Genomic DNA, 21,786 nt, shown 5'->3' with positions numbered 1-21,786 from the left:
TGCACAGGGGCAGAGGGTGGGTGACCAGAGTGCATCCATTGTGGTTTCACTGTCGATTTGGTAAAAATCGCAGCAAGCAGCCCTTCCTTGGCAAGACTCTGTTTTTATGTAATGGCTTAACTCTGATTTATTACATAAAAGTTGCTGGCAAATATGAACACTAATTCCACTCTGGTAACAACTGTGATTGAAATAATTGTAGTCTGTAGTCAAGCTAGAGAAAATAAGCATTAGTGGGTAGGTTGTCTCGGACATCATTCCAGGATTCCAACAGTGAAAGAACATATTTATGGGAGTGCAGCTAGAGGAGAGTATTTACGAAGTGTTTGGCTGGTTCATTCCTTTGCTCCTCCTCCACATTCACACAAGACAACAGGGCGAATGGAACCAAAGATCTGGGAGGAAGAGTGGCCGGCCTCCTCGAGCCACTCATTAAAGTGACACAGGGCTTTCATTGTTAAGAAATCTTGGTTAATTACTTAGTATTTATGACATAGTATGCCTGTCTTTCTGGGAATATCTTTTTCCCATTTTTATTTTTTTAATTTTATCCAAAATTAACATTCTGACATATAGACTCTTACTGTGTGATAGTGAGTTCTCCAAATAAGAGCTTACTGCATATCCAATGAGTCTGTGGATCATATCAGAGTATTTTATAAGGATTCAGTAATGCAGACATAAGAGGGGAAATGGAGCATAGAGATTACTAATCCTCTCAGTTTTCATTGCCTTTGGGGCATTTTCCATTGGCAGTTGCTATTGTCATTACCACCATTACTTAGCTGTAAATATAAGTGTTATTGATTGAATGCATAGGTATTTCTTCTTATATAAGCCTTGACATTTTGTCTCCTTATCCCCAGTTTACAGACAAGAAAACCAAGGCTTGGAGAGGTCATGTTGCTTCAATGACAGAATACAAGTCATAAGATACAACCAGCTCATATGCCATAGGACTAGGATTTTGAATCATCTGCCCAACTTTAAAACAACCCAGTTGCCCATTGGTGAAGAGGTTGACTTGTAATTTACATGTTTTGCCTTTAAAATATTCAGGTGCATTTACGTACAGAATAGGGGTAAATATAAACACGGACAAGACGCTGCTGTAGTTTTCCTTTTTGTTGCCAACCAAAATTAGGCTTGGAGAGAAAAGGTCCCCCCAATTTAGAATTATAATTCATCATGAAGGGAATTAAGGGCAGGAGCCCAAGCAGGAACCTGGAAGCAAGAACTAAAACAGAGAGGGTGGAGGAATACAGCTACTGGCTTGCTTTAGCTTTCTTATATAGGTCAGGCCCACCTGGGATGGCACTGCCCACAGTGGGTTGGGTTTTCCTACATAATTAGTAATTTAGAAAATGCCTCAGGACATAGCCATAGGCCAATCTGGTGGAGGCTCTGCCTCGATTGAGATTCTCTTCCCAAATGTGTCTGTTTGTATCACACTGACAAACACTAACGAGCACAGACATTGCAATCTTTTGTAGAGAGAAAGTAGCAAGGCTCTTACCACCTGAGTTTTGGGATAACGCGTTATCTGTGAATTTCATTGAGAAATCCAGCGTGTAAGGAACTGACATGTTTTGTCTCTTCATCAGCAATCTGTGTCATTTTCTTTGTCTCTCAGAAGAATGCTTTATTCTTAGGACTAATTACTCAGGTAACACCCTGTGCCATGCGAATGCTCTGAGATACACTGCTATCATTGTTGTTCAGAGCTGACGATTACAGCGCACTGGAGGACTCGACAGAGCAGTGAGGGTTCCCATGTCACCCCTCCATACTGCCTGTTCATCTCAGCACAGTTCAGATGATCTATGTGTTTATTGCTATTGAATCCCACCTTATCATCTGAGCACAGGCATAATTAAAAGCTGTTGTCAGGAAGATGAATAAATTATCGACACTAACCGTAGCTAAGGACTTCGTGATAAAACCATTTAACAAGTGGGCTTGACATTATGGTAGATCAATACTACAGAGTGACAAAGAGTGTCTTCTATTTACATTGAAACAAGTGCAATATTCTTTAGGAAAAAATGTAAAACAAGTATCTAAGAAAAACGCTTCAGGATTAAACAAAGAGCCAATCTGATGTAATTTTCATTAGCTTTGATCAATCATTAATCAGTCCATCTATCAAAGATAATCTTATTAAAGTCCTAATGTAGATGGATAGAAGAGGCTTGATTCAGTGTTTTAAATAAGAATCTAAAAGTATAGTACTTATTTAATGTATTGTCCCACCCTGGTATTGTAAAAATAAACTTTTTGGCGTTTTAGATTTATTTACCTTTACTTTATGTGTCTGGGTGTTTTGACTGCATGCATGTCTGTGTACCACATACAAGCATGCAGTGCTAGTGAAGAGAAGAGAAGGACTTGGATCCTCTGGAACTGGAGTTACAGGCAGGTGTTAGACACCATGTGGGTTCTGGGAACCGAACTACTGTCTTCTGTGAGAGCAACAAGTGCTGCTAACTGGTTAAGTCATCTCTCAAACCCCCAAAGATAAACTCTTCAGCGCATAACTCTGATCAGGTGCTCAAGAGGGGGTGTTAAGAAAAGTAGAGATACAAAGACAGATATAAGTTGAGTTGTTCAGGACCTGTGATGCTGTCCACTTAAGAAGGCAATGGTCCACAAACAGATTCAAGCCGTTTCAACGATTAATTAGCATCTTGTCACTCATAGTAGTTCCATTATTATTATGAGTTCACAAGACATTGGGACGCAAAGTTGTATGGATAACACTGACTTACAGATCTGGGTGCACTGCAAAGACTTCCTTTATTCTTGATAGTCTGAATATTCAGGTAAATATTACCCTCACAGGTAAAGTGAAGCACATATTTTGACCAATACATCCAGACATTAGCAAGATAAACTTCGCATTTGTGAGGATCAGTACTGGCTGAAGATGAGGTCTGTATAGAAATCTATGTTCTAAATGATGTCATCGTTCCTTTTGCTTTGATTGGATGAAATGGTGCGGAAAATTTATTAGTCCCCATCCATAGTTAGGAAGGAGTATTTCTAAGGGTTTCAAATATTATCAGCTTTCTACTGTATTCATTTTGCTTATTTCGGGGGGAACAGGGTCGTATGTAGCCTAGTGAGTCCTCAAGCTCACTAAGTTTTCCAAAGGATGGCCTCCAAACTATTTGATCTTCCTGCCTCTCTTTTGGGGGTTTTAGGCATATATGTTTGAGAGAGAGAAAGAAAGAGATTGCCTATGAGTTACAAAGTTTTCAGGAGGATAACTGGAAAACCTATCTTAGTAAGTATTATAAGTGAATGACCATTTATCCCTACAGGTAGAACATTTCTGTTCCAGAACACTGGAGACCCAGGGAGGACTTCTTGAGATGATTAACTTTTCCATATGCCCACTTTGACAGAAAAATGTTTAGATAAGTCAGCTCCTCTGGCTATTCCCAGGACCAGCTCACAAATACATGAAGTCTTGCTAGGGTAGTTTAACCTTAACTTCCACCAATCTGCCCCCCCTTGTTTATTTATGAGCCTCTTGGGATGCTCAGTTGACAATGTGTCTTACCCATCTCCCTTTCCAAGGAGATAGCATTGCATTGAAAAGGTAATGTGAGATTATAATACAGCTACTTGATCCACATCCCAACTCAACTACTCAGAATTATGAACTTGAACAGATATTGAAGTCTCTGGTTTTTTTTTTTTTTTTTTTTGTAAATCAGAGATTTTAACAAAAACATATTTTATGTAATCCTCTTGCAAGGGTCTAATTCAGTAGTATATGTAAATGCTATGCAATTGAAATGAAGAATTGAACATGAACTGAATGAGGCACTTCCCAATCCCAGAGTTATAGAAATTCACCTGTGAGGGCTTGAGAGATAGCTCAGTGGTTAGGAGCATTGGCTGCTTTTCCCGTGAACCTGGGTCCCAATTTCTAGCACCATAATGTTAGTAATAAACTATCTGTGATTTAGTTCCAGGAGACCTGATGCCATTTTTCTGGCCTCTACAGGCAATGCATGCACTGGTACATAGATATATGTGTAAGCAAAACACTCATAGACAAATAAAAATGAGTATACTTTAAACTCTCTCATAGATGAAGGAAGATCTGTAAGAATCTATTATACACAATGATACAAGTTTATCTGGTGATGAGTCAAGTTTTTAGGTGGCCTTGAAGGCTATTGCAGTTAGAACACAAAAGACAGAGCACTTGATAAGTCACACCACAAACACAGATTAGAGCTGTCAATATTGGGTCTCATTCCTGATGGAACAACGTCATCAGCTTGTGGTAGTAACCCAAAACAAAACAAAAAACTGGGTGGAACTTTAGAATGAAGTAGGTTTTGGAGTTTCTTCGCAGTTGGCTCAGAGTTGGTATTTGAAACAGAAAGGTCCCTAATGTTCCATGAATGACATCTTTTAATTAGATTAATCTAGCAGCACTGCAGATGTGAGCTGGATGAGTAGAGTCTGCTATCATTAAACTTATTTAATTGATTCATGTCTGCAGTGCCTTGAATCTGACCTCTTGTGTGTAATCTGGTGGGGCTTGAGAAGGCTCCATTCAATTTTAAAAGGAACTAGCCTTCAAGAGTGGGGAGCAATCTGAATGTTAGAAATTATTATACAAAGTGCTACTGTTGTTTCCCTACCAGTCCCTTCCCTCTTCTATCATTCGAATGCTTGTTGTGTTCCTAAGCTGCTTAGCATTTCCTTATTTTCTGTAAAGCACCATCCCCTTCACCCTTCCTCATCTAGACTTTGTCAGTTTTCCCTTTTAATCCAGAACTGAGAATGCACTCAGCGGTTACTCTGATTGGTAATGGAATGTCCACTGCTGAAGCATGTAATGGTGGTATGTAATCATACCCCTGTTCTTTTCCATATCTGAAACTGAATGTATCTGTTCAAGCCTTGATCTTAGCGATTAGTTAAGTGGTATGCAGTTGGTTGTCTGAGGACAGGCTCAAACTCTTAATCTTCTCTGTTCAGTTCTGGATGGGAGTCTTCTTGAGCAATGGTACCTGTAATTAGTGTGCAGTTGCTAGGAATGTCTTCAGAAGTCATGGTTAGCAAAGTGGGGTCCCTGAACAACAGCATCAGCAGAATTTGGGAGCCTGGGAGAAAAGCCCAACGTTAGACCACTAATCCAGAGTAGTGAATCATGAACTGGAGCCAAGGCCTATGAAGGCCAGAGTCTGACAACCAGAGTCTGGAAAGAAAGAACCTCATGGAGTTGGGCAGGAGATAGAAAAACAGCATTTGGGGATATGAGGAGAAGTATGGAGGGTTAGGAGAAATGTCAGCACTTCCTGCTTCTAGATGACACAAGATTCCAAAGAGTGGCCTTTAGAAGGAAAACCCTTGCCTTGTGGCTTTGACAAGTTCCAAAGCCAAGTCCAGAAAGTTCTGCCTATCGAATCATCATACTGAACCTATTTACCAGGAAAATGTATTGTTAGGATATGTAGAAAGGCATCCATTTTCCATACAGAGTGTCTTATTTCCTTTGGAGACAACTGCATGCTAAGCAATGCTTTCGAAGAAGTTCATTTTCAGCTATGCCCTGTATTGCACATGTCTCAACAGAAGGAACTTTTTAGTGGGGATCTTTGGAAAGATCCTCGAACTTAGATTCCTGGTCAAGACATTAAATGTCCCCAAGGCTTCAGTATCACACCCAATCTGTGTAGACTGTGGGAGACTAGGGATGAAAATTCCATTGGATACAAGGATTACATGCTCTACTTACCTAGTTATTCATTAACTAGGAATGGATAGGGTTGGCCAGATTGCTGCTGTCAGAGTTAGAACTGGTGTCTTTCTATTCTTAACCCCTCCACCCATGATTGGCATAGCATGTTCACCCAAAGCCTTTTCTGATGTGGGCATGCCTCATCAAAATGGCAATCTAAATTTAAGAATGTGACTCAGAATCATTTTCTTTTGTAGTTTTAAATAGCAGCCCCATTTCCCTGCTGCCATCTGCGGATGTAGACAAGGAAACCCTGGCACTTTACACAAGACTGAAGAGGCACTTCCATTTCGGTTCCCTCCTGCAATGAGTAATAATCGCTAAGAGAAAGTCTCTTGGGGAGAAAAATAAATCCTGATAGGCCAACCTTTGGCTGTTGAGTTATGGATTATCTTTTGAAAAGATCAGTAAACTCCATGGGTTGTTTCCATTTGGGGAATGAAATAATGGGGCTTTGGATCTCCACTCTGTGGTCTCTGATTGTGCGAGACCATGAACTATAGGCACTCAGAGGATTTATCTCAGAAGGGATCCTGAGAAATAGTTCCCTTGCTACTTGAAACGCCATGCAGGGTGTTGTTCCGGGCATTCCCATTGCAGGGGGAAGTTTCTAAAAGAGATATAAAATGTGTCACCAGAATGCTTCAGTTCCACCTGAGTTCCCAGAGACTCAGTTCAGTTTCTGCCTCAGAATTTCCCACCTCTTTCCCTTTACCCCAACCTTGTCCATAACTCAGCATGTATATCTGTTACCTTGCACCTCAGCCAGAGGAACAGATGCTCAAAACAGCAGAACGGCTTCTATTTTATTGTTTTAGCTCAAAGTGGAGAACTCAGTGAATAGGAAGTAGGTGATGGTTCAGTCAGTTTTAAATTTTGAGCAGCCAGTGACAAGGTCTATTATGTTTTCTGAATTACTTTTTATACATGGGGATGGAATGTTGAGATTTGGTTTTCAACATGGCATCTTTTAAAAGAAAGTCTTCTCATGGTTGCACTTAAACACTGTATGATATGGAAAGCACTGGACCAGAAAATCAAGGAACAATGGGGAAGAGTTACTTTGGCCTGGTGGTTAATACCTTCTTGAATATCTCTTCCTATTTATATTGAACAAAAGTAACCACAGTGACACTTAAATGTTATCTCTCTAATACAGTCCAAAAAAATGTTTTCCAAGAAATTCCTAAATTAACCCACAAACTCATGGAATTAATAGGCACTAGAGAATTCACAAGATTCCCCAAATGCCACCAATATCTTCTTCCATGACTATTGGGAAGGCAATACTGAGCTTATTTCTTGACTTTAATGAGGTAATTATGGATTTTCCTTGGTGAACTTGAACCCAAGGTCTTCCTTTGGTTCCCTTGACTGTGAGTGCAACAGGATAGGTGACTGCGCACTTGAGTGCAGAAGCCAAGTTCCTGCTAGCGCAATGGAGCACTGAGTGCAGTGCTCATCCACACATCGCTTGTATCTTCACCCATATTTTCTCTTGTGTGTGTGCGGGCACACACACACACCCACACACACACACACCCACCACACACACACCACACACAACACACCCACACACACACACACCACCACACACACACACACCCACACACACACCCACACACACCCACACACACACACACCCACACACACACACACCCACACCCCCACACACACACCCCACACACACACACACACACCCACACACACACACACACCCACACACACACACACACACCCACACACACACACACACCCACACACACCACACACACACCACACACCCACACCCACACACACACACACACCCACACACACACACACACACACACACACACACACACACACACACACCCACACACACACACACACACACACACACACCTCTTAATTTTCAATAGGATATCCTGCCAGTGGCTCTCTCACCACAGAGATACATAGTGTCAACTTAAGGTCCCTGGGATCTGTAGTTGATCTTTCCTGTCACCCTTCACGCCTATTTTAGGAACGCACTGTGCTCTTGTTCTTGAAAATACCACACCATGGCTTAAGAATTGTAAACATATCCCTTGTTAACTACAGGCCCTAGTTTTCATTTAAGTTCATGCTTGGGCGGGACAAATAAAGAACAATAGTAGGCTGCTTCGTGTAAGCTTTTGTTCCTGCCTCTTTTCAGCACTGGACTAACAAGATTCCATTCTGTCTCCCCTCTCACTTTTCTTGCCTTAGTGAGAACTCGGCTGTTGTCATTTCCTTTGTAAAACAACCATTTTCTATAGCTTTTGTTCAGTCTGCTTACTTTGTAAATGCAAGAATAGGTTACTCTGCCTTTGTGTGGCGGGGGTTACCACACATCAGTGGTTTGGAACACGACCAGGGGCATGTTTGGTTTGTAATCCCAGTGAAGAATGGGGAAAGCCAGTGCATGTCACATGACTGGAGGTTCCCATAGACTGACGTACCTCTGAGTGGACCCTGCATTCCCAGGCTGCACCAACTCCTGCCTGTTAAACAGCCAAGCATTGCCCTGATTAAGTACAACTATACTAACTGGTATCTTATGCAATGATTTCTAAAGTGGCAATGCTGCTCAGAAATCTCTCCTGATGGACCTCTGCAGCTTTCTCACTGCTGGTCGGGGAGGTCCAGCTTGCTTCCCATCTGAAGAAGAATCCGCAGATCTCTCCATTCTCCCTCCCTTTCCCTCATCTCACTGCCTTTATTATTCCCGGCCTGGATGCTTCCATTTGCTTACAGATGGCAGTCTACTGAAATTTCTGTTATAGTTTTGAGATGTCTATGAGACTTTGGTGCTTCCCACCTGCCCGAACCTTCGGCACTGTTCACACGGTGATGTTCTGATCAGTTTGCCATGGGAAATCTCATGGAAGTCTTGTACCAGTTTGTATAGTAGTACCCGTTGGAACTGCCGACTCTTGAACAAAATAGAAGTGTGCTGGGGGTGCGCATTGGCTGCTTGGCACACACACAACAAAGCCCATTAACCTGCATGCCAACTACAACAACAAACAAAATTAACCCTTAGAGTACTGCTTCCATACATTAGTTTAATGGTCTTGAATTTTATTGTTGAACATTGCTTTCTTCCCCAATGCAGAGTACTACACAAGAAGTCCATGCTTAGACTAGCTACAACGGTAACCAGGAACCTCTTCTCCCATAGCTTTCCTGAGATGCTCCTGGGTCCTTTACAAATCTGCTAATAGCTTTTCTAAGATCCAGACGTAGCTGCTGGAAAATGGGCTCCACTTCTAATGGGCTGGAGGGCATAGGATCTGATGTTTTAGCCTTGTGCTAAGTCCTTTTAATTGAAGAAATCAGTTCTTTAAGGGTTAATGTGAAATCAAGGAATTTGGTAGTCCTTCCTGCTTGTCCTTCCTCTAAGGAGTCTGCATGACCTTCCTTTGAATCTTAGATCAACTGTTGAATGATGATTAAAAAAAAAAAAAACCAATATCTAAAATTGCCACCACCACCCCCTAGCAAATAAAAGAAAAAACTTTGAATGGTTGAATGGAAACCCCTTTGGCAGTGCTTGCTTGATGGTCACAAGGGGTAGAAAGACCAAATGTATTCAATGAACATTTATTTGTTCTCTACTCCACCCACCGTTTCTCAGCATTGTGGAAGCTGTGACGATGTTTTCTTTGTCTTTTATTTACCTCTTGCTTTTTTCTTCTTCCCATCTAATAGCCCAATAGAATCCTGCCAGAATTTCTACAAAGATTTCACATTACAGATCGACATGGCTTTCAACGTGTTCTTCCTTCTCTACTTTGGCTTGCGGGTAAGTTTGGCGGCATCTCCCAGGAGTAGCACGGTGGGGTGTGAGAATCTGAAACTCCAGGATAACATGCCATCCAGGACTGCTCTCCCAGGAAAGGAGACGCCTGAGGTCCCCGTGGTGGGCTGCACACCTGTTTTATGGTCTTGGGTCTGTGTGAAAGCAGTACATTTCCTGTAATATGTGTTTATTTTAGTGTAAGGAAAGGGTCTGAAACAATGACATCTTCACTGTCTCAGTGTTCCTAAGTTGCTAACATATTCAAACATGAACGTGCTTTTCTATAAAAAGGTAAATTGAACAAAAGTATTTAAGCTCATCAATTTATCTTCAGCGGTGTTGAGATCGCCACTATCAGAGCCAACCAGGAGTGAAGGTTGGTGGGATTCGGGGGTCCATACTATATGGTACTCAGGAGGAGTTTTGTACGAAATGGGAATTGCAGACATGTGTGTGAATGCGTATAATATGCGCTTCATTCACAATTAGATTTACCTTAGAAAGACCCAGGAAAGTGAGTTTCCTCATCCTTCTCCATGAGGCTGCCAGAAACCACAGGAAATTATATTGTCTGATCATTCTCCAAGGCCTGTGTGGCATATAGTCACTTTCTAAAAAAGGTTATGCATTCGCACAAACAAGCTAGCGCTTGGTATACAGGATAATATGAGAAGAACAGAATGTCATCCTCCAGACCCCACAGAAACCCAACATTGGTCCTTTGAAAAAAGAACATATATTAAATGCTGGCACCATGCTTCTCATTTTGTCTTTCTGTCTTATTTCTCTTCCCCCCCCCCCCAGTTTATTGCAGCCAACGATAAGCTGTGGTTCTGGCTGGAAGTGAATTCTGTAGTAGATTTCTTCACAGTGCCTCCCGTGTTTGTGTCTGTGTACTTAAACAGAAGTTGGCTTGGTAAGTCAGTCTATTTTGCCTTCTCGCTGGCTCTTAAGGTAGGATGGATTAAGGATTTTAGAACTGGATGATGACAGCCCAGAAGGATCGGCTGAGCTAGTGCTTCAGATGGTTTTATCATTGTTGATGTCCCATGGTCGTCACTGTAAGAACCGGGACTCCCGTGGTGCGTAGTTCTGTCAGTTGTCACTCTGCAAGTGAGAGTCAGAATTGGTTAAAGAAACCCATGGGATCAGTGTACCAGGTTCTGATGCCCCAGAAGACCTTCCTGCCAGAGTTGGTTCTGTCTCCTGGTGGGGTCTATTTATAGTTACAAACTCTGGGGTGAAGCAGAACAAGATGAAACATCTCAAGTCACTTTGGTATCACAGGCTATACAACTCCCTCTCTGGGTGGGGGGACATTTTTAGGTGCTAAGTTCAACAGGTTACTCCAGAATCAAGACTAGGACAGGAAAATGGTCACAAAAACTAACTAGTTCCAACAATGCTTAGATTGACAGTTCCTTGTTCCTCTTTGATGCTGTGGGTATTTTTAATTAACATAACAATATTTCTGCTCCTATGATGTTGACTGAGGAGCAGGCCAAAATGGAATTTAAGAAACTTATTTCAGAATTTTCTGTTTTTGCTTTCAGACATTTTTTATTTTGTTTCTTTGGTTGGTTGGTTTTGTCTTTTGTGTTTTGTTGTTTTGTTTTTTTAATGGTCATGGAGGTAAGACAATTTTACAAATAACATATGCATATTGTAACCACTGAAAACTTTGGAATACCAACAAAGAAAACAGCAGGCATCTTTTCTTCTTTTGTCCTTCCTGGATCCACCCTCCACCCCAGATACCTAGTGTTAACAAACTATATACCTTTCTGCAAGCTCATCCTACAGCACACATAAACAAATGGATGTCCACTTACAGTCCCACATTAGAGGGGTGATGATAGGCCCATAAGAAATTCTTTCAAATAGCTATATTCCATGACAGTTTAGCTCTTGTAGTAACACATGGTAGACATCCCTTCAGCTCCGGGATAAGGGAAATGTCATAGCCATTCGGGTAAAATTCCATTTTCTGCTTGTTTTATAGTGGAACTGTAGGACCTAATGGACCACCTGGATGCTTTCTTTGCTACTCTGAGCAGTATTTTCTTAAACACTCTTAAGCATATATTTGTGAAATTCTATTTCTATCGATATTTCCATATTACCAGAAGAGGAAATGCCAAATAAAAGAGCATGAATAATTTATTTTGTAGACATTGTTAGATAATGTTCTAAAAATATTGTGTGGAGATGTGCTTGCATCGTGCAAGGCTTTGGGTCGCCACAGTGGTCTCCCAAACACTCTTCGATGTACGTGTGTAAAAGTGCCTGTGTGTGTCTGGATATCCTTAACTAGAGCCCCAGCACCCAAGCTTATCATTCCAATCATACTCACTTATTGCCTAGTGGAAAAGTTCTCTTCCTGGCTCTGAGATGTGCTTGCTGAGAATGGTTTTCTTGTCAGTATGCCAAGATCACAAAAGGCACATACAGATCTGAGGTGTGTCCTGAGTGTGGCCATGTGCTGGCGTTTCCAGCAGTCTCAGCTGAGCTGCTGACTGGCTTTGTGACCTGGAGTCTCTGTTTTTTCACTTGGTCCAGGAAGGACATAGACAGAGAGTCCTGCCTTACAGTTCTGGGAAGGGCAGGAAACTAGGGCCTTAGGAAACCCGTAAATGATGCCATCTGGTGGGGAGTTTCAATGTTGGAACTGAAAACACAACACTGGCCTGCTGGACTATAAAATAATAATAATAGCAATAATCACAACAATAAAAAGAACCTCTCCACCCTTAAAGAAGAAAACATCTTTAATGAAATGAAACCATTTCTTCTTACTAACTGCCCTTGGGTAAAATCCCAAACCTTCCTGCCTGTTGTGGAGGAGTCTTTCAGACTCAAGTCAGCTCCAGGAGGTTCCTCTGTCTGACTTAATACATAGAGTATTTCTCTGGGAAACACCCATTGAATTCATGAGTCACCATGGTGTAGATGGAGCGGCGGAGCTGCGTCCCGCCACCGGGCTAGCTTCACACCCGAAATAATTACGCGGAAACTTTATTTTTTTAAATACTGCTTGGCCCATTAGTTTCAGCCTCTAATTGAATTCTCACATATTGCTTTAACCCATATTTAGTAGTTTCTGTAGCACCATGAGGGGTGGCTTACCAGGAGAGATCTTAACCTGCATCCGGTTCAGAGAGGAGAGGCATGGCGACTGCTTGAGGCATCTGCCTCACTTCCCTTCTTCCCAGCATTCTGTTCTGTCTACTCTACCTATCTAAATTTTGCCCTATCAAAAAGCCAAGGCAGTTTCTTTATTAACCAATGAGAGTCCTCCATCACCATGGAAACAGGTGAACATTCTCAGAAAACAGGACTTTAAAGCAGGAAAAGGATCATTAGGTGTAAACATTTCAGGCAGCGTTGTCCTCATCCTGCAAAGGGGAGGAATACTACCTTCACTGGCTGGGATTTGAGATAAAGCACAAGATATAAGTCTACCCCAATGCTACACACCCTTTGAAGAGTGGGGACAGGTGATATTGCTGGCACTATGGTGACTTAAAAACAGAGGTAACACCACAGCCTGTATCTTTTTCAGTGCCCAACCCATACCAGGTTGCAATTCTTATCCTTGGTATAGGCTTATGTATTGTATAATAAAACATATATGGTTGCATATGTCATGTTGCACACTCAACAGTACAATCAACATAATGGCAATGGGTATTCAGAGGCTTTCTTGTAGGTCCTACTGCCCCTCAGCTCCATCCGCACTCCATCTTCAGAGCACACCTATGAGGTCGGCATTGTTAACTACTCCATGTTTACAGATCAGGCACCTGAAGCTCAGAGATGCTCACTTGTCGGGGTTCACACAGCCTGGAAGTGTGGGGTGGGCAATTTACCCCAGTCTGACTATTTGATATCTACACTCTTTCTCTGATGTCGGGGGCTTCTTTAACATTGGAAGACTGGGAGTTTTGAGGAGTGAGTTGGGAAAGGCTGTGCCTCCTCTGCTGCTTGGTTGGCAACCCCCCATCACTACCCTACTCATCCTGCGACACCTCACTGATCTAAGCGGATGCATTCCCATCTCTCCTCTTTTGCACTCCTCCTTGCCCACCTCCAGTTTCTAGAAATGCCATGAGAACCAGAGAGGCACACAGAGCTGGCGTGGTATCTCCCAAGTTTCAGGGCACTTCAGCAGCCTGTGGAACTTGCAGAGGACCAAGGGGCTTCCACATAGCTCAGAATCCGGCGCTCTGTTCTGTCCCAGCTCAATTGGCTTTTCATCAGCTACTTTATACAAGATCGCCTTATCTGCCTCCACCCTGCTTCTCAGTATTGTCTTCTATAAAAGGAAAAGGATGAAAACAGTGGCAGCCCCTTCACTGGAATTACAGCAGGGCTTTGATGGGGCAATGTGCCAGTATACGTTACATACCAAGAACGTTGTGCAAGCTTTGTTAGCAGGGTGTAGCCATCCCGGCCTCACTCTCTGCACAAAAGGAACAGATAGAGCAGAATGGGACCCCACAAAAGGCAGCAGGGTGGGAAGGCATCTATGTCTGCAGATGGCGAGGCACAGCTTATTTTAATTCCTGTTCCCACAATACGGGCCCTTTCATTGTTTTCCTTACAGAAATCCTTCCCCTGACCACTAAAAATACGTGTGTCCTGAAATGAGACGTGGATCTTATTTTGAGACGTGAACAACATGTTCTGGAGAACCCATCTGTCTGTTCCTTTAGGAACTACCCCAGGGGAGGTCAGCTGTGCTCTCTTTGTGTGCGTAGATATTGGTATGGAGGGTCATCTCCTGTGTTTAGAGGGTGCCATATGAGAAACTCACTGATGTACTAATGCACTTTCTATTATCTTGATGCTGGAGCTGAATGAAACCAAGGTCTTTCTTGTGGTAGACAAATGCTTTCCTACTGAGTCAGTTATGCATCTGCCTAACCCAGTTTTTAAATTTTTTTTATTATTTATTATGTGTACAGTGTTCTGCCTGCATGTACACCTGCAGGCCAGAAGAGGGCACCAGACCCCATTACAGGTGGTTGTGAGCCACCATGTGGTTGCTGTGAATTGAACTCAGGACCTCCGGAAGAGCAGTCAGTGCTCTTAACCTCTGAGCCATCTCTCCAGCCCCGCCTAACCCATTTTTATTGAGCATCTGTCGTGTGCTTAGCGCTAGGTTATGAATATCTCAGGCACAGCATCCCATTTTGTTGTGTTATGATTTCAAACAGGTTTCACCCCAGTTCTCTGATTGGCATAATGGGGAATATGATTAGAGTCACTGTTGACTGGACCCATCAGTGAAAAACTAACCCTGTCTTATTCCCTGTGGGCCCAGTCTTAGCCTTTAACACTTTCAACAAATTTCACCAGAAAACAGAATGCTCGTAAGAAACAGAAAGATGAGTTAGTGGCCAGTCACAGGATAAAGAAAGCAATTGGGAATATCTTTCTTTTTTCTTTTTCTTTTTGGTTTTATTTTTTTTTTTTGAGACAGGGTTTCTCTGTAGCTTTGGAGCCTGTCCTGGAACTAGCTCTTGTAGACCAGGCTGCTCTTGAACTCACAGAGACCCACCTGCCTCTGCCTCCCAAGTGCTACAATTTAAGGCGTGCGCCACCACCGCCTGGCGCAGTTGGAGATATCTACCTATAAATATATGCCTAAGTGCTCTTTCCTTGTATGACAAGATAATTAGAAACAAAATTGTGCATAGTGTGTGTGTGTGTGTATGTTTGTGTGTATGTATGTGTATGTATGTGTGTAAGTATTTAGAGACAGCAGCAATAGAAAAAAATACATAGTTCCTGTCTGAGGATAAGTTTCAATCTTATTTTGGAACCAAGATAAACAGACATGAAATGAGAGACGGTAACACTACCTACTATGTAATTAAGTCCACAATTGCCAGGTCCAGCAGAAAGCCTGTGGGAGTTGAGAGGAGAGTGTGTGCAAGCCTGTGTGTGGGCCAGGGGTGCAGAAGGTTCTGTGGAACACTGGGCCTCAGCCGAGACTGGGGATGCAGGGCAGATGTGGGCAGCAAAGAGGAAGGTGAGTCTCTGAGGAAAGAGAACTCCACTGCAGAGTAGCATTGCTTGAGGAAGGCAGTATTGATAGGAAAGCATCTTTCTGGAGCCCAGGTCAGCTTTACCACCCTAGGAGCTAGCTGTAGTTGTCTCCTCCTGATACAGACACCCATCACCGCAGTGCTGAATCTTAACACGACCTCTGTCCATTATCTCCTAGTTCTTTAGTCCAGGTTGGCTCTGGCTAAGGTAAGATAAAGATATCTTCAAGGGATGGGAAGATGAATCCATTAGTAAAAAAAAAAAATGCTTTCTTCACAAGCATGGGAACCTAAATTTAATCCTTAGCACCCACATATAAGGCTGTGAATGGCAGGTGTTCTTGTAATCCCAGCACCGGGGAGGCAGAGATAAGTGGATTCTTAGGGCTCAGTGGGCAGCCAGCTCAAGCCATTGAAAGACCCTGTTTAAAAAAACAGTATGGCAACTGAAGATGATAATTGAGGTTGTCCTCTGTTCTCCACACACGACTGCACACACATGTGCACCATTCTTTCAAGGTCTGTGAAGAATTTTGCTGGGATTTTGATGTGCATTGCATCGAATCTGTAGATTTTGCTTTTGGTAAGATTGCATTTTTGCTATGTTAATTCTACCTACCCAAGAGCATGAGAGATCTTTCTACTTTCTGATGTCTTCTTCAATTTCTTTCTTCAAAGATTTAAAGTTCTTGACATACAAGTCTTCCACTTGTTTGGTTAGAGTTATTCTGAAATGTTTTATGCTATTTTGGCTATTGTAAAGGGTGATATTTCTCTGATTTCTTTCTCAGCCCATTTATCATCTGTGTACAGGAGGGCTACTGATTTTTTTTAGTTAATCTCGTATCGTGCTACATTGCTGAAAGTGTTTATGAGTTGTAGAGATTCCTTAGTATAATTTTTGGGGTCACTTACGTAAACTATCAGCAAATAGTGAGAGTTTGACTTCTTCTTTTCTGATTTGTGTCCCCTTGGTCTCCTTTTGTTGTCTTATTGCTCTAGCTTAGGGCCTCAAGAACTATACTGAATAGATATGGAAAAAGTGGACAACCTTATCTTGTTCCTGATTTCAGTGGGATCACTGTGAGTTTCTCTCCATTTAGTTTGATTTTGGCTTTTGGCCTGCTGTATATTGCCTTTATTATGTTTAGGTATGTTCCTTGAATCCCTGTTCTCTCCAAGACCTTTATCATGAAGGGATGTTGTATTTTGTCAAAAACTTTTTTTTCAACATCTAATGAGATGATCATGTGGTTTTTATTTTTTAGTTTGTTTATATGGTGGATTATGTTAACAGATTTTCATATGTTGAACCATCCCTGCATCTCTGGGATGAAGCCGACTTGATCATGGTAAATGATGGTTCTGATGTGTTTTTGGATTTGATTTGCCAGTATTTTATTGAGTATCTTTGCATCAAGGTTCGTGAGTGAGATTGATCTGTAATTCTATTTTTTAGTAATGTCTTTATGTGGTTTGTGTATCAGGGTAATTGTAGTCCCATAAAAAGAGTTTGGCAATGTTCCTTCTGTTTCTATTGTGTGAAACAATTTGAGGAGTATTGCTATTAGTTCTTTTTTGAAAATCTTGTAGAATTCTGAACTGAAACCATCTGGTCTTGGACTTTTTTTGGTTGGGAGACTTTTGATGAGCCCTTGGTTCATGACTCCATACCCCACCAGATTCAGAAAGAGTAGGTTGAGTCCAGGTAACTTCATCACCGAGGAAAGTCAGGATAGAAACTGAAGCAGGAACACACATGGAGGAGTGCTGTTTACTGGCTTTCTCCTCTTATTCTTTCAGCCTGCTTTCTTATACAGTTCAGGTACTACCCACATCAATCATTAATCAAGAAGATGCTGACCGACTTGCTTACTTACTTGATATGCCATGTTTTGGTGATGTCCTTGAACCCCCTGGCTCCTATAATCCTCTCTCCTCCTCTTCTGCAGGATTCCCCAACCTCATTTAATGTTTGGCTTTGTGTTTCTGCACCTGCCCCCATACGTTGCTGGATGGCACCTCTCTGATGAAAGCTGGGTCAGGCACCAACAATCTGGTCACAGAAGACAATCAGTTCAGGTTACTCATTCGCTATTGCTAGGAACCTAAGCTGGGGTCCTACATGTAGACTCTAAAAGTGGGAACAGGATCTGTAGGACTCTAGTCTTTATACTAAGTCCCCTTACCTGGACTTGATACATGGGAGGTGCTTACACAATCAGCTAACCTGGGATCAGAGGGGCTCTCAGAGACTTAACAGACAACCAGGGAGCCTGCATAAGACTGACCTAGGGATTGTGATGCCTCCAGAAGTTCTTTTATTGTACAGGATTGTTTTGGCTATCCTGGGTGCTTTTTGTTGTTGTTGTTGGTTTGGTTTTTTTTTTTTTTTTTTTTTTTCAATATGAAGTTACGACTGCTCTCCTGCTGCTCTGGAAGCACAGAGCTACTGAAGATTATTCTGCATACTTCTATAACCCAGTGATAAGGAGGATGAATGTCCACAAGATAGGAAAAGATGGCACTAAACAAATCACAAGACCCTCCCTTTGCAGACAGCAAAATGCATGTGTTCTCCAGCAGCTAGATCAGAATAACCTTTAAAATGACCAGCCTTTCCCATGCAAGGGCCTATATGTGGTAGTATGATCTAAGAGATCCTTTGCTCTATGCCTGGCATGACACATGTTCTGATAGCCGTGAACAGAGTCAGCATAGCTCGTCTAAGTCCTCATGGGCAGTTCCATTTTGTTTGCATGCTTTGACTGAATGTACACAGGCAAATTATTTATCTTTAACCTTTAGTGCTGATTCCACTCAAATTCCAGGAGAAGCTAATGCTGTCAAGACAGGCCAGACCCCAGATAGGGACAATTATTCATGAAGATGAAGCTAAATCCTAGAACACAGGTAATCATCTTCCTGAAGCCAGATGGGTCCCAAAGGTAGTCATGGGGATAGTTATGAACAGATCAGTGTCTCATCAGACCACTTTGTAGGTCTACATTGCAGAACAGAAACTGGGACAAAGATGGAGCAGGGATTGGGTATATACCCAAAGGATTATCAATCTCACCACAAGGACATGTGCTCAACTATGTTCATAGCAGCATTGTTTGTCATAGCCAGAACCTGGAAACAACCTAAATGCTCCTCAACCAAAGAATGGATGAGGAAAATGTGGTATATTTACACAATGGAGTACTACACAGCAGAAAAAAATAACGACATCTTGAAATTTGCAGGCAAATGGATGGATCTAGAAAACACAATATTGAGTGAAGTAACCCAGAAAGACAAATATCATATGTACTCACTCATAAGTGGCTTTTAGACATAAAGCAAAGAAAACCAGCTTACAGTTCACAATCCCAGAGAACCTAGACAACAATGAGAACCTTAAGAGAGACATACACGGATCTAATCTATATGGGAAGTAGAAAAAGACAAGATTTCCTGAGTAAATTGGGAGCATGGGGACCTTGGGTAAGTGTTGAAGGTGAGGGGAGACACAGAGAGGGGAGCAGAGAAAAATGTAGAGCTCAATAAAAATCAATAAGAACAGAATGACCTAGGCACTCTGCATATATGCTACAGTTGTGTAGCAGGACACTTTTACATACAGAGAAGCTTAATGAAAGTTTGAAGTGATTTTTTTATGGAATCACTGATTACAAGTCTATTTTTTAAAAGAATTAAATAGTTCTTCTGGGGCCAACAAGAGGGTGTTTACTATCAACCTGATACTGTTAGTTCAATCTGAGGACTCATGGGAAAAAAGAGAAATGACTTCCCAGAAGTTGTCCTCTGGTCTCTGCATATGGAGGGAGGGTGCACATACATGCAAGCAGACACACAGATGTCCTCTGATCTCTGCATATGGAGGGAGGGTGCATATGCATGCAAGCAGACACACAGATGTCCTCTGATCTCTGCATATGGTGGGAGGGTGCATATGCATGCAAGCAGACACACAGATGTCCTCTGATCTCTGCATATGGAGGGAGGGTGCATATGCATGCAAGCAGACACACAGATGTCCTCTGATCTCTGCATATGAAGGGAGGGTGCATATGCATGCAAGCAGACACACAGATGTCCTCTGATCTCTGCATATGGTGGGAGGGTGCATATGCATGCAAGCAGACACACAGATGCACAGACCATGTACATTATAAAAATTTAAAAATTATAAACAAACAAACAAAAAAACTTTCCTAACTGGGCAGTGGTGGCGCTCAACTTTAATCCCAGTACTCAGGAGGCAGAAGCAGGCAGATCTCTGAGTTTGAGGCCAGCCTAGTCTACAAAGCAAGTTCCAGGATAGCCAGGGCTACACAGAGAAACCCTGTCTTGAAAAGACAAAATATCAAAAACCAACCAACAAAACCCAAACTTTCCTGGATAGATGATTGAAAAATCATTAGATGAAATTACTGTTGAATCAACATCTCCCATGCCTAAACTAAACCAAGTACCTTTAAGGCTTGACATACCCCCTGCTCCGTCCACCCCACTCCCTAAAAAAATAGATGTAAAATAATGCATTGGGCCGGACTCAGCCTTGACTCCTCAGGCTTCCTGCTCTGTGGTAGAAGGGCTCTTTAGGTGCCGAAAGGCGGAAAGGGAAGGTCTCTGGTTCCCCCTACTGGATGGCTCTGAAATTTCTGTATTGAGTGAAGTGGGGGGCTTACTTTGAATGCCCAATGTTGTCTGCCATCCCTGACCATAAAGTCTCCTTCTCTGCCTCCATCAAGGGAAGCCACAGAACCCCCGACATTACGTGCACCACTGCCAAAGTGGCCCAATTCCCAGCTTCAGTTTCTAAGCCCACATTTTCTAAGTAAACCCTCTCTTTAGCTTGCAGATTTATTTAAAAATAAAATAAGAAAGTCGGTCATAGAGGCTCTCGCTTGTAATGTCACCAGTAGGAGGCCAAGTAGGAGTTAAATGTAGTAGGTTAGCTAAATGTTGTGACACCTTTAATCCCACCACTCAGGAGGCAGAGGCAGCCAGATCTCTGAGAGTTCAAGGCCAGCTTGTCTGGTCAACATAGTGAGTTCCAGAATAGCCAGGACTGCATAATGAGACTCTGTCAAAACAAAACAAAAAGAAACAAACAAAAACTAAAGAAAAAAAACTACCAAATCAAAACATGAAGCAACAAATAAACATACAATACTAATACATAGGGGAAACGAACAATCAGGGTTTCCTCTCTTGGTATCACGTGTGCCTGTCTTTAGGGAGGAGGGGGGAAAGAGGAAGAAGTGTGCAATCCTTAAGAAAAGGTGCTTCTTAACTAAATAAAACTAGGTGTCTTCATATTGTACAGATGTGTATCTGTATATATAATTGTGCAGATGCATAATTGGCTCTAGCATTTGGCCAAGCAAGTCTGAAATACATGTCATTTTAGGTCCATTAAAAAGCAAGACTTGTCGATGTTAAGTTACTTGCTTATAGTCACACAGTTAAGTGGCCATGCCAGTCTTTGAACTCAGATACCCTGCCTCTACAATCCAAGTTTCTCTGTGTGAGACCATGCTGTAGGCAGAATTTTTTTGTCAGGACCTCCGGCTCCCAAATAACCACACAGAGACTTATTATTCACAATAAATGCTCAGCTGATAGCTTAGACTTGTTACTAACGAGCTTTTTCAACTTAAATTAGCCCGCACTTCTTATCTCTGATCTTCCACAGGGTGGCACCTTCTCTAGCATAGCATTCATCTCCTGCTTCCTTGGTTTAGCTCGCAATGCTGCCCTTCTTCCTCCCAGCATTCACTCAGTCTGAATCTCCTGCCTAACCTTTTCCTGCCTAGCTATTGGCCAGTTGGCTGTTTATGAAACCAATTAGAGTAATACATATTCACAGTGTACAAAAGGATTATTCCACGGCATCATGCTACCTCTCAAATGATAAACATACCCACCGTTCTAGTTAAGAAATTCTATCCAACCACAGTGACTCTGAGATGCGGCCTCCTCCTTGCTTCAATGATCTGACAGAAGCAGAGGAGCCTTCTGACAGAACGTCCCACATGGTCTTAGTTGAGAGAGAAAGTAAGAAAGAGAAACAGAAAAATAGCTCAGTCTAGCTTTTAAAATCTGAGCTAATTCTATTTCAAGGACTAAGCTGGCTTTCACTGCTGCTT

At 42.2% G+C, this 21,786-nt stretch overlaps 1 protein-coding gene across 1 annotated transcript in view; it reads left to right on the top strand.

Annotated features, from left to right (window-relative positions):
• Window positions 1-21,786, top strand: part of Kcnma1 (potassium calcium-activated channel subfamily M alpha 1) — a 719,714-nt gene that overhangs the window by 421,370 nt on the left and 276,558 nt on the right. Inside the window, 2 exon segments of the mRNA XM_042054118.1 lie at window positions 9,482-9,575; window positions 10,377-10,488. Coding sequence (XP_041910052.1) covers window positions 9,482-9,575; window positions 10,377-10,488 — 206 coding nt within the window.

The sequence above is a fragment of the Arvicola amphibius genome, chromosome 13, assembly GCF_903992535.2.
Source record: "Arvicola amphibius chromosome 13, mArvAmp1.2, whole genome shotgun sequence".
Lineage (NCBI taxonomy): Eukaryota > Metazoa > Chordata > Mammalia > Rodentia > Cricetidae > Arvicola > Arvicola amphibius.
Note: the sequence above shows the minus strand (reverse complement) of the source record. Positions and strands in the feature narration are given on the sequence as shown.